This window comes from Chlamydotis macqueenii, chromosome Z (genome assembly GCF_036417535.1).
Source record: "Chlamydotis macqueenii isolate bChlMac1 chromosome Z, bChlMac1.mat, whole genome shotgun sequence".
Lineage (NCBI taxonomy): Eukaryota > Metazoa > Chordata > Aves > Otidiformes > Otididae > Chlamydotis > Chlamydotis macqueenii.
The window spans coordinates 22,154,334-22,167,658 of NC_141593.1; the positions used below are offsets into that span (position 1 = coordinate 22,154,334).

General features: G+C 40.4%; 1 protein-coding gene across 12 annotated transcripts in view; it reads left to right on the forward strand.

The window, feature by feature from the left end:
• Positions 1–13,325, forward strand: part of ERBIN (erbb2 interacting protein) — a 122,736-nt gene that overhangs the window by 63,523 nt on the left and 45,888 nt on the right. For all 12 annotated transcript variants that reach the window (XM_086771304.1, XM_086771314.1, XM_086771313.1 and 9 more), the window contains 2 exons: positions 9,983–10,061; positions 10,812–10,901. In XM_086771304.1, the coding sequence (XP_086627430.1) occupies positions 9,983–10,061; positions 10,812–10,901 (169 nt within the window). The remainder of the gene's footprint in view (positions 1–9,982; positions 10,062–10,811; positions 10,902–13,325) is intronic.

Sequence of the window (13,325 nt, forward strand, 5' to 3'; positions counted from 1 at the left end):
GTTATTTTAAATAATTTTGTTAACAGGTACAAATTTAGATTAAATATGTTTTCTTCAGTGTTTTAAAATCATCTGCTGGTTTGGCAAACTAGCTTTAGTATGCTGTGTGCCAGAAGTTGGAGTGTTGGAGAATGAGAATTCAGGAGAGTATCTAGTCTTATGTTGCCCATCTGGTGCATTTAGGAGTATGGTTTTTCAATGAATTGAGAGTTATTCATAGTTAATAGGGAGACAGATCCAAGTTTTATTTTCCACAGGGAGAGGTAAGAGAGGAAGATATTGAATACAAAAATAACTTGCTGTAAATTTGCTATTCTCCGCTTATACTGCGGGGAGGGTGGGGAAGGAAGATGGGAGCAGGGAATTTGTGTCATCCATGATACGGAAATAAAGAAAAGATAATTGATCTGCTGCTGACTTCTGAGTCTGTAGCGTTACTATAATGTACCATCATATGGAGGTCATAAAATTATCCTAAATATAGGCAGCTATTCTATTTAAAGTTCTTTATTCAAGTGTTTATAGTAATTTTTCTTAAATATATTGTCTGTCGTATTAAAGATACTAAATAGGATCTGTCTCTGCAGAATAAAATTATCTCTGAGTGTAAGAGAGGATGCAAACAGAATGGAATTTCAATGCCGTTAAGGTCTTGAATGTGGAATTTGAGTGTACGTATCTGAAATGTTCAATACAAATGTCTTCCTGGACTCAGAATTTTTTTGTAACACAGAAAAGGCATTGTAAATGTAATTATAAGGTTTTTGGATGTGGATTTGCATGTAAAGGCAGAATGTACCTTTATTTTTGTAAAGGAATGCACTTTGAGTGACAGTCATCATATATCAACCAAATATGACTGGACAGACAACACCGAATGTGCAGCCCGGAGTGGTAGGGGATGGGGGAGAGAAAAGCTAAGGAGATTACATGTTTATGTTACACTTCAGTTTCAGGTTACTCTGGGCACTTGACAACACTCCAGCCATGGAGTTGAAAACTACCTGAGCCTTGGTAATTGTCCAAGACAGCGTTATGAACAAAACTGCTGCCTACAACCTTCCTAGTGTTCCACATTTTGCAATTTTACCCTGCCCTGGCATGTTTAGGTTTATGTTAATTAGTCTGTCAGGCATGTCTTCAAGAAGCAGCATTGTTTGCTATAATTTCTTTCCAGAGAAAAGGCATTTAGGAATCTGTCTTGTTACTCACACTCATTCTCCTTTACGTTGTGTAAGGAACGTAGCTAGGGCAGGCCTAGAGGTACCTTACTGTAAAAACTGGAAGTTCCTCCTAGCAGTTTGAGGATGAATACTTGGAAGACTCTTGCTGGAGGGGTCTAGCTGTGTCAGTACATGTATATAAAAGGAGTAAAAAACCAAAACCCACAAAAATCCTACTAACCTGTGGTCTTGTTTTCTCTAGCTGCATCAGCTCTGATAATTTAGCAGTGCAAGTTATTATGGTTGGAGAAAGTGATGAGGAGGCATTATCTGTTTAAACAGATCAGGAGGCTAGCATACAGTATAAAATAGGATTCATTACTTTCTGAACCTCACAGAATTGGTGTGAGTTTTTAGCTTTCTGATTGAAGACTTAAAATTTTGAATTTCACAACTGGTCTCAAAACCAAAAATTTTGGCAATGCTAAAATTAATTCAGACTTCTGATGGATTCAAAGCTATAAAAAAGCAGTTTAAATCTTAATGCTGCTGCTTTTTGCACATGTGGATGCTTATGCTGCAAAAGAGCCCTTTGTCTTAATTGTGAATAAATATTTTATTGCTGTATAAATGTATGTAATTAACATAGTGAGCACTCATTAACAAAGTGAGCACCGAATTATTGCCAATACTGTATTTTATTGTAAATCTAATTATATAATAATAGTTATCACAACCAACTAAGAGTACGTTTTTCTTTAAAAGTCATTAGAAAAGCTTGAAAACCTCCCTGTAGAAGTATTTTCTGGTTGGCTTTTTTTTTTTTTTCTGTTTCTTTAAATGAAAACACTGTTTAACTTGTTCCTGTCAGATTTGCAGCTTGACTGACATTTTTGTATTAGTTCTTATGTGGACTGTAGAAATGTCACCTGTTTTCCCTTACAAAAAAACCTCCAAACAGTCCTCCAAATAAAGATTCGACTTCCATTTTTCATTGTGTAAACTCAAGAAAGGAGCCCCCAGCACAGTCATAGCTTCCAACCCTGCAAGTGACCATCATTAAAGGGAGGACAAATGTAAAAGAAAACTTTCAAACTTTCTGAGATAGAGAGGTGAATCATGGAATGGTATGGGTTGTGAAGGGTCCTCAAAGGTCATCTAGTTTCAAGTCCCCTCCCAGGGACAGGGATACCTTGCACTAGATCAGGTTGCTCAAAGCCCCCTCCAGCCTGGCCTTGAACACTTCCAGGGATGAGGCGTCCACAACTTCTCAGGGCAACCTGTTCCAGTGCCACCCTCACAGTAAAGAATTTCTTCCTTATATCTAATCTTTATCTACTGTCTTTCAGTTCAAAGCTATGCCTCTTGTTCTATCACTACATGCTCCTGTCAAAAGTCCCCCTCCAGCTATCTTGTAGGCCCCCTTTAGGTAGTGGAAGGCTGCAATAAGGTCTCCCCGGAGCCTCCTCTTCTCCAGGCTGAACAGCCCCAACTCTCTCAGCCTGTCCTCATAGGAGAGGTGCTCCAGCCCTCTGATCATCTTTGTGGCCCTCCTCTGGACCTGCTCCAATAGGTCTGTGTCCTTGTTATGCTGGGGGCTCCAGAGCTGGATGCAGTACTGCAGGTGGGGTCTCATGAGAGTGGAGTAAAGGGGCAGAATCACCTTCCTTGACCTGCTGGCCATGCTTCTTTTGATGCAGCCCAGGATGTGGTTGGCTTTCTGGACTGCAAGGGCACATTGCCTGCTCATGTTGAGCTTCTCATCCACCCAAGTCCTTCTCCTCAGGACTACTCTCAATCTGTTCTCTGCCCAGCCTCTATTTTTCCTTGGGATTGCACCCACCCATGTGCAGGACGTTGCACTTGGCTTGGTTGAACTTCATGAGGTTTTCATGGGCAGAGGGACCTCTTGAGCCTGTCAAGATCCCTCTGGATGGCATCCCTCCCCTCCAGCGTGTCGATGGCACCACACTGCTTAATGTCGTCGGCGAACTTGCTGAGGGTGCATTCTATCCCACTGTCCATGTCACTGACAGAGATGTTAAACAGTGCCAGTCCCCGTACCAACCCCTGAGGAATGCCATTCGTCACCGATCTCCACTTGGACATTGAACCATTGACCACAACTCTTTGAGAGAGGCCATCCAGCCAGTTGCTTATCCACTGAGTGGTGCCTCTGTCAAATCCATGTCTCCCCAGTTTTGAGGCAAGGATTTTGTGTGGGACAGTGTCAAATGCTTTGCACAAGTCCAGGTAGAATCTGTTTACTAAGCTATAAGTAGATACTTGTCAAACAAAATCACTTTGAAGAAAAATCAGGAAATCTAGTGGAGTTTGTTTTCAGAATTTTGTAAACATTTTGTAGGATCGGTGACTGATAAAAGCAAAATTTTTTTTAGGAAGGGAACTTTTCTGTGTGAAAGAAGTTGAAAGAGTAGAGAATGAAAAGCTATATAAATGTATTAAAATTGATGCTTTATTAAACCTCTAAGAAGTTTAATGATGATAGATTAAATCTATGATAGTTTTATTTTTTGAGTTTTGCTTCTTGGGAAAGATAGGTTTCTTCCACAGGTCTCCAAGCTTATCTTTTGGTAAGAGACACATAGAAAGCCCGGCTTCTGTAATGCTCATAGACAAGGAAAACCAAGTTGCAAGGAATTTTATCATTCTGACACCTGTGAGAGTGCAAGAGCGGCAACTGATGTGACATATAGCAGGTTTCAAAAGCTTTGGGATATCTGTTTGCAGAACTAGATGAAAGTATATTTGCAATAGTTGCTCCTTTCTCTTGAAATGATTTTTTTTTTTCAGGATAGGATTTCACTACATAAGCCAGAGACTCCCAAGCTGCTCAACAAAGCTAGTGTACCAAGTACCACCTTGTGCAGAGAGGCCAACCTTGTGCTGAGCTGTAACTCCAGCTCTGAGCAGGAAGGTATTACTGCTGCCCTACAGCCTGGTCAGGCATCTCGTGGAAAACCGAAATTCTGGTTGCTCTGAAACCAGCTGCAGCAAGGGATCCTCTAAGAATTTTGGAAAAGGGAATGAATCAAAAGGAATGTTCAAAAGGGTCAGCATTGTGCAGTGAATTGATTGGGCTCTAACAGCCTGCTTGCTTTGAATAATGAAAAGTGCTACTTTTAAATTCAGAAGGTATGCAGAAATCCCACAGTAAAGCAAATTATGTGACTTTATGAGAGTACAGACTGTGACTGATACTTCAGTTTAAGCTTTCAATTTAAATTTTCAGCTTTTACAAACAAATTTTACATAATATTTGGGAGAGTTGTGGCGTGTATTCTTGAGCTCTGAAAATATTTTGATTGCCATGTTTGATCTGTATTGACTGGAAGGACAGTTGTAGCAGAGCCCTGAGTGGAAGAACAAACAAAAGCTGCTCTTTTTATGGTGGAGCTGCTTTCGTGCAGGTCCTAGTATCTGTTTGCCCAGAAGTTGAGACCAGAATGAATAGATTAGCTGAGGGAAGACAGTACGTAATTCAAATTGCTTTCATATTCATGTAAACTGGGCCTATATGTTTGTCCCTGTTTCCCCCTTTACTTGTAAGGGTGCAGAGTGGGATGGGTATACAGCAGGCTGTAGTTTCATTTATTTTGCAGCGAGAGGGCTTTTTGGTGTGCCTGTTGTTTGGAGAGAATTTTTTTTTCTTCACATTCCCCACGAACTGAGAGATCTAGCTGCAAACTCCTTCCTTTTCAGACATCACCTCTACGGCTTCCACAGGTCTCATATTTGTTAGTGATTTTCTTTCTCTGTGCCTTTTAAGATTCAAACCACTGCTTGTTGTTTTCTTTTGTTTTTGCAAGCCTGTTTAAAACATTTCTGTGTGAAAAGAGGTGGAGCTTGATTTGGACGCAGTGCCACTGCTGTATAGCAGTAATGGTTTCAGTAACTGAACTCCAGCATACTAGTTTTAGCATTTGAATTTGAAGAAAAATATGACTACGTGACTAGAGTATGAACAGCAGAGCAAGCCCCGATCTGCGTAGGGCTGAAACAATAGTGTACTGGAGCATCAACTGTGGGATACATTGCAGTGAAGGATTCTGCTAGTGGCAGATGTGACTTGCACAACTCTCTGTAAATTCAGAATTGCCAGTATTTCTGAGTGAAAAAAAATCTTATTTGATGGAGAGAAAAAGTCATCAGAGTTTTCTCTCCTGCTTTTCAAGTTGTGCTGACCCTGGTGATAGGGGAGGATTGTGCTTGTACAGGAGGAGATGAGTGTAACTCCAGATGGTAAGTGGGACCCCAATTATACTTATAATTGCCTTAATCCAGTCTAGACAAAGAGAGGGACATTTGTGCACATTTGCTCTGAGGAGCTGTGCCAAAACAACCATTGCTTTCAGGGGAGTTAGAGATCAGATGAAATTCTGTATTTCAGCCGTGTTACGTGATCCAGAGCTGAGGTTGATTACCTTCGGATTTGTGGCCATTGACCTGAAATCCCTATATGACCTTTTGGGGGTGCCCTTTGGGTATATGCCACAGCTGGTCTGGAATAATTATTAAACGCCACTTTCTAGGTTACGCAGGTTAGCTGGTGAGTTTTTGTCAAGCAGAGTACTGAATGATGAATGCTTTCTGCTTTTGGCTTAGTCCGGACAAGAATTTTAGATTCGTCTTCCTTACCTTATACTGCCAGATTTTCCTTAGGAATCTTCCAGTCCCACTGCCCCCTCCCTTTTTTTTAAAGTGGTATTTTTGGGAGAAACTAGCCAGTGAGTTTAAAAGTTCCTGAAATTTGGGAAAACAGGGAACAAACAACAGACATGTAAATACTAAAAGCCATTGTGTAAATCTCACTTCTGTGGGAAACCACACCGCAAAAAGAACTTTGTTCTCAATCCAATTTGAATCTGGTGGTTAGGATTAAAGATTACCAGCAAATTGTATGTTCTCCTGTTGTGCTCTGCAAACGGTCATAGTCCACAAGTGTGATGGTTTGTATTTTTTGGAAGACCGTAAGCGTGATCTGTAAATCAGCTACGGCACTGAGGTGGGTTGGAGGTGATGGTTCTTATCACGTAAAGTAGGAAACAGCAGGATGAAGAACCTGTCCATATGATGCTTTTAAAGGAAAGTAGGATAAGGCTGCAACAGAGTAGATAAACCCAAGTAATCTGTTGCACTATCTTCTATAATGCTTGAGTATCAGTGTATAAAGGAAGCAGTAAAAAAACCTGAAAGCAAAATGGGATTTAGAAAGTAATGTGGATCTCAGTTTGCAGTGCTCATTTGATCATGGAAGATAGAAGTGACTATCGAATGCATTAGTTAGCAAAGTGTTACAAAAAGAGTGTGGAAAGATGTGGTCATGGAGACCCTTGAGATTTGCTGAGCTCCCTTGATGAGGAAGAAGATTCAGGACACTAAGGATGGATGGAAAACAGAGAGAGAAGGAACAGATCCTGTTGTAAAGATCTCCTTACCGCCCTTTGTCCTTGTCTCATCTCTTTTTGCAGTCTCTCTCTCGCTTCTTACTTACTCTTCTTTTACTTGCTTTCAAACTTCCTTTCTTGGTGGGAAAACTGAAAGAATACTAATCCAGCAGTTTCTACGTGTTTCTAGCATGCAGGAGGAGTATAGCTGAGGAAAAGTGAGTGTCTGAAGGTTATTGGATAGCCAGTTATTAAATGCAGCTTCCTATCACATGGTAGAGAGAAATAGTTACTAATATTTTTCCTCTTCTGAATGTGTACTACAAACATTAGGTGTATTTCATGCTGTCATTCCCAGTTGACTCCTGTTTTGAATGATGACTGCCATTTATCCATACTGAAGTGTTGAGTGAAGTTGGTAGAGATGGTACATAACAATCCTGGCTTTAAGGAGCAAAATTAAATTAATGGGTCCCTCATTGTTAGCTTTCTCATATCAGTTGAATTTCTGTTGTTAATTTGTTGTTAAAACTGTTGCTACCTCTTGCCCAAGGCATAGTCACACAAGAGACTACTGTAGAGTCCTCTGATTATGTACAGAATCATGCTGATTTAACATGTCTGTATTTGGATAGCTAATATTTTGTTTGGCTGTTCTTTTGAGAGTATGTTTACATTGACATTTTCCTCTCTAGTAGATGTCCTGTGTGTGTTGTTTTCTAGGTAGTTATCACAGATTTAGGTCTTCCGTGCTTCCATGAATTCTTGACACAGGCAGTGGAAACTAGTATTAATATATTAAAAACTTGAGGTTTAACATGTTGGACTGGAGCAATCTTTTGCCCCAGGACCAAGCCAAGGCCAAGTAGTGTGACCAGAAAAAACTAGGCTTAGAGAATCTCTCAATGTGATTCAAACAGGAAAACTAATAGCACAAAGTGAGTCTGAAACACATCTCCAAGGAAGAGCTTAGCAGTTGCTTGCTCTGGTTAATGTAGACACTTATTTTAAGAAGATAAAGTTGTATCATCAGTAATAAAGAGGTCTTACTGTACTTTTTATACAATAGAAGTCTACTTCATACATTTCATCCATAACTTTATCTATAGAGGCCTCTTATATGCTACATTTTTGTTATCTGCCATGTCTGACGATACTGTGTCATGTTAGATGCTTTCCATCTGTTTCTTTGGATATTCTTGTTTGGTGAAAGTGGCTTCTTGCTACAACTGGAATTAAGATCGTGTGTATTTTCATTTCTTGGAAATATGTTTCTCTTAATACAAAGATCATATGACAGCAATAGGTAAGATGCATTTCTAGTCTTTCTATTATAGTTTTCGAATCTTTCTTTTAAGCTTTCTTTGGACTTGAAAATGTCAGTACTGCTTTCCAGAAATGAAGCTTCATTATATTATAAATATTACCTTTTTAGTTTTGACTTTGAACTGAGAGTGATGAAGTGAATTGAATTGATATCCCCTGTCATCTTCTTCTGCTTCAACTCCACTCATAGCCCTAGTAAACTTCATACGGCTAAAGCCATACATAAAGCTATATTTTTATTTACAAGTGTGCATATACATGAACACACATGGTAGTGAACCAGAAGTGTCAGAAATCTTGCCCTATGTTACAGTTGACGGTTCAATTCCGCCTGTTCGCCTCGGCTTCTATATTTTATTGTTCTCGAGTTCAACAAGCTATTTCCCAGAAGGCTCCTTGATACTTAAAGGTATTTGAACACCTGGATTAACTGTGTGGCTTAGTGTTGCTTTTCTTGCCTTTCACATCACAATAACAGATTACAGCACCTGGTATGAGTCAAAAGTAATAGTTTCAAGCACTTAGTGTGACAAACAGGTTCCTGTCAAGAAAGACCTAAAGGTCTACTTTGGCAGAAATGGTGTTTCTGCTTAAGTTGAATTTATGGAGAAAGTCAGCATGGTGACTTTGTCCCTCAGTGTCACCAACTGGCTTAATGTGAAAGTATGTGTTTTATGACTACTTTTCTTGTCAGGTGGTGTTGCAATCTCTTAAGTCCTAATATACCAGGTCAGTCTTGTTACTGCAGAAACATAGAACGAACCACACTCAAAGCTAACATCAGAAATTGTGTAATTTCTTATGTAAGTGAAAACATTACTTAGCAGTTTATATTTCACCACGTTTTTTCTGCTTCAGTATTCTCAGAACAGATACATGGAGAGAGATAACCAAGTCCCACCTTCCAATCTGAATCAGAAGATGCACTGCCCTTGTCTTTCTCTCTGCAGCTGGACTGTAAGAGAGTTGATGTCGCACAGAGCAGCATGAAGTTTTGTGCTCTCCCTAGGCTAAAAGCAAGCATCCACCGAGTATAGTTCTTTCCTAGTGATCCTGTTCCCTGGGTTCAGGCTGCCCTCTCCTCACCTCTAATAAAGCACTCTAGAAGCAGACACAGTTACGTGCATTGATTGAAAGACAAAGACCTATGATTTCTATTAACTGAAAAAACCAAGTGTTTTAAACTTACTTCATTTTACTGGTGTGTGGGTTTTTATTGAAAAGAAATAGTGTATTCTTAATCCAGGTGGAAGAATTGCAGTATGAATGGTTGTTATGCTTACAACAAGTTTCTTTAAAATCAAAACACCTTTCCCAGAGTATAAGAACAATGAAGTGATACATTGCAAAATGACTGAGGTGAAAATCTTGGGCAGTAAGATGATTCAGTACTGGTTTCCTACTGACGTGGTTGTTGCCTCTCTTCTGTTTTCAAGGCCTGTTTCATCAGTTTCTGACATACAAATTAGGCAAATATGTTTGCAAATTCACTCTGGGATTTCTGGAAATAACCTTGGAAAAATAAGTTCCTTATTGTTTTAATTTTCAGACATAAGTGGTTTTTGTCCTTCTCTACAAATAATCTGAAGCTAACAGCAAGTATATGTCACATTTTGGTATATCTAGTCAGAACCATGAATGCCGTAAACATACTTTAAGATTTGAACCCATACCATTTCACCCAGGTGTCATACAAGCCATGCACTTGACAAACGGATCCTGTTGCGGACTTTGTTCTACCATGTGTATGAATATGGGGTATGAGGACTGAGGGCCTGATCTTAAGTACGTTACAAAGTACAAGTACTTTAATATTTGGTAATGAACAGTGGGAACTGTTAGTGTACTATGTCTCTGTAATGCTGCTTGGTGAGCTGCCTGCTAAGCTGCAGTATGAAATGCTTTAGGAATAGAGTAGTAAAAAAAATGATTTTGCATAAGAGTATTTCTTTAATGAAAACAAAATGAGAACAACTCCACTGGTTGCTAAATGAATTAAAGTTCTAACAGCTAGCAGTTCTATGTGCATCTTTTTTATGCCTAATAATTTGAGACTGTTTCCCTACTTGTCCCTCTGTCTTGTAGGCATACAGGAGTTTCCAGAAAACATAAAAAACTGTAAAGTCCTGACAGTTGTTGAGGCCAGCGTAAATCCAATTTCAAAGTAAGTTTCTCATTTTTTTGATATTTTATATTTTGTGCCAACACTGCTGAGTCTCAAACTTGCCCCAGACATGCACCAATCCTTGGAGACAAGGAGCAGAGTTACCTGAGAAGTATCTTCATTAACCTCATTGCACTGTGATACAGCAGAGGTATATCATTAAAGTATTTTACCCAAGTTAATGGAGTATGTGGGCAATCCTGTGTTACACCATGCGGCTTTCTCAGGTTTTTAAGTCCATCACTTCTCTGTGAGTGTAGAGAAATATACAAAGAGTTTTCTTTATTAATAATAATAATTTTGCTCTAAAGCCTGTGTCAGTGTTTTTCAAACTCTACTTATATGAGATTTCCATGTCACTTCTATAGTGACAAAATTAATTTCCCAGAAGTAGCACTGCTAGAGATACAAACTTTGCACATTGTCACTCCTCTGTTACATAGGTTTTAATTTATCTTATTGTCTCTAATGAATGCCGCCTCCATGTTAGGTGTCAGGAGATCACAAATACGTAGAAAGACTACTACTTTTTATCACCTGCAGATGTTGTCCTCAATATTTAAAAATAATTTTGAAACTAACCTTAGAGAACAAGCATCTAGTGCAGTTTTGTAGAAGTTCTGGTACTACCTTAATTTTAATGTTATCAATGTGTATAACTTCAATACTATGCTGTTGTTTAAGAAAATATGACTTAATGCGCTGAATATAACCGAAACAAAGGCACTACATTATTTTATTTCTGTATAGGCTTCCAGATGGATTTTCCCAACTGTTAAACCTAACGCAGCTGTACCTGAATGATGCTTTTCTTGAGTTTTTGCCAGCCAATTTTGGCAGGTAAGTTGAATTTGAAACTTAGTATCTACATTTAGTTTTAAATTTATACAGCGCAGTTTCTGCTGCTTCTCAAGCAGTGTGAACTGTGGAGGAGAGGAAAAAGTGTACATTACCAATCCATTTATGCCACATATTAGTTACAGGAAAAAAACCTGAATCTTTATCACCATTTTTAATTAGGCTTTTGAAGGACCGAGAGAAGGCTTATAAAGAGCCAAGAAATAAAACTTATTTATATACTTGTTTCTTTTACAGCACAAGTCTGATGAATATGGGAGACTAGTATTTCTGATACACAGGTTGTTTATCATTTAGTAATTGGAATGAAGCAAATAAGGAAGCAAATAAAGCCTCCTCTGTAGGCTTCCTTTTTGTATTGTGTTTGGTCCAGGAGCTCCTTATTCATCTGTGCAGGCCTCCTGGCATTTTTGCCTGACTTCTGTTTTGTTTGGATGCATTGCTCCTGAGCTTGGAGGAGGTGCTCCTTGAACGTTAACCAGCTTTCTTGGGCCCATCTTCCCTCCAAGGCTTTATCCCATGGTACTCTGCCAAGCAGGTCCCTTAAGAGGCCAAGGTCTACTCTCCTGAAGTCCAGGGTAGAGAGCTTGCTATGCACCCTCATCACTGCCCTAAGCATCTGGAACTCTGGCAGCAGTCAGTGCTGCCCTTGAGCTCCACGTTCCCCACCAGCCCCTCCTTGTTGGTGAGAACACCAGTCCTGTAGTCATTTGTTGACTTGCCAGATTCAACTAGCCCTTTCAGGCCCCTTCACTTTGACTCAGATAATCGATGAAAAAACTACCTGTGCTCCAGAGTCCTTAACCATTGCTCCCAGGGCTCTGTAATCTTTCTTGATAGTTCTCAGGCTGCTCCTGGCTGTGTCACTGGTGCCAGCATCAAACAGCAGCAGCAGATAATAGTCAGTGGACTGTACAAGGTTAGGTAGTCTCTTGGTGACATCCCTGATACGAGTCCCCGATAAGCAGCACACCTCTCTAGGGAGTGCGTTGGATTGGCAAATAGGTGCCTCTGTAGCTCTCAGAAGAGAGTCACCCACTACTATCACCCGTTGTCTTTTCTTAGTTGCACTGATCATTATACGAGCAGATCAGGCTGCCTTGCTCAACTCCGACGTCTCTTCTGATGGGCTGGGTCTGTCCTCTTTGGTCTGCAGAGCAGTGACCAAGTTCTGAAAGGGCACCTCAGGCTTTGAGGGAGGTCTCCCCCTGCTGGTCCTTGCCTTTGCAAGCTTCTGTTCTTTATCATTGTCTCCCCTCCCTTCTGTGTGTGCTGGTGAGGGAGGTTTTGGCTGATTGGCTGAGGGTTGTCGTTCCAGTGTAGACTGCACTTGGAACCAGCCGTCTAACTCCTTCTCAACCACCCTGCTAGCAGGGGTTCTTACTGCCTCCTGCAGCTCAGTCACCTGCCACAGGAGCTCGGCAACCAGGGCACACCTCCTGCAGGCAGGGCTGCCTCCTGTGCCTGCCCCAAGAGACAGATCCTGCAGTCGGAGGTCTGTGCTGCTGCCTCGCGCTTCAGCAGCTCCATCTGCATGGAGACATCGGCCACTGCTGGGGTAGCTCGTGCAGACCCCCTCTCTGGAGCTGCAGCCTTTGCTCTCGGCTGAGTGCCCACCATTCTGCCTTGAGCGTCAGGTAGGATGAATGCCCTTGGCTGGTGCCCAGATGCTGGGTTATGTGTACTTCAGGTCTCTCTCTCGCCCAGTGGAATGCCCCTGCTTCAAAGAGGAAGTTCCCTCCCTGTGTGCCCTTCTGCGTGAGCTGCCTCGCAAACTACTCTGCCACGTCCTTCTTGCCTGCCCTAAGGGCTGGCTTTGTATATGGAGGGGCATCATTCATTTTAAATTAATTCAGAGTCTGTAAGTTTACCTGCTAATAATTGTATTGCACATAATAATACTATTCTATAGGAAGGTAATGTTTAGATCAAATAAATTACAAAACAATGAATTGGTAAAATGTCATTTCAAAGTAAGATTCAGACCCCTTTGACATTGAATACTTCTGTTCTGTGAAGTGATCAGACTGCTCTGCTACCCCATAACTTTACAACTGGGTATAAACACTTGTTAGTGCAATAGTCTTCTAACTTGTGTAAAATTCCCACTTCAGAATATGGAAATAGTTTTTTAAAAAAACAAAAACAAAAGCAAGCTTTGGTACAAGCTTTTGGGATATTTAGAGTATTGTTGGTTATTCTTATGAAGGACAAGCCTTAAGCTTGTTCCAATTTGGTGCATTAATTGTTTTGTGTGTGGCCTTATAGCTATGACTTTTCATTATGTAGGAACACATGAAGTAAATGAGTTCTGTTGCTTGCTCTTATTGGCAACTGTAGGCAATAATGCCTCTTAAAAATTAAGCCAATGCCATATTAGAGCTAGCAAGGTTTTTATGCTCCGTG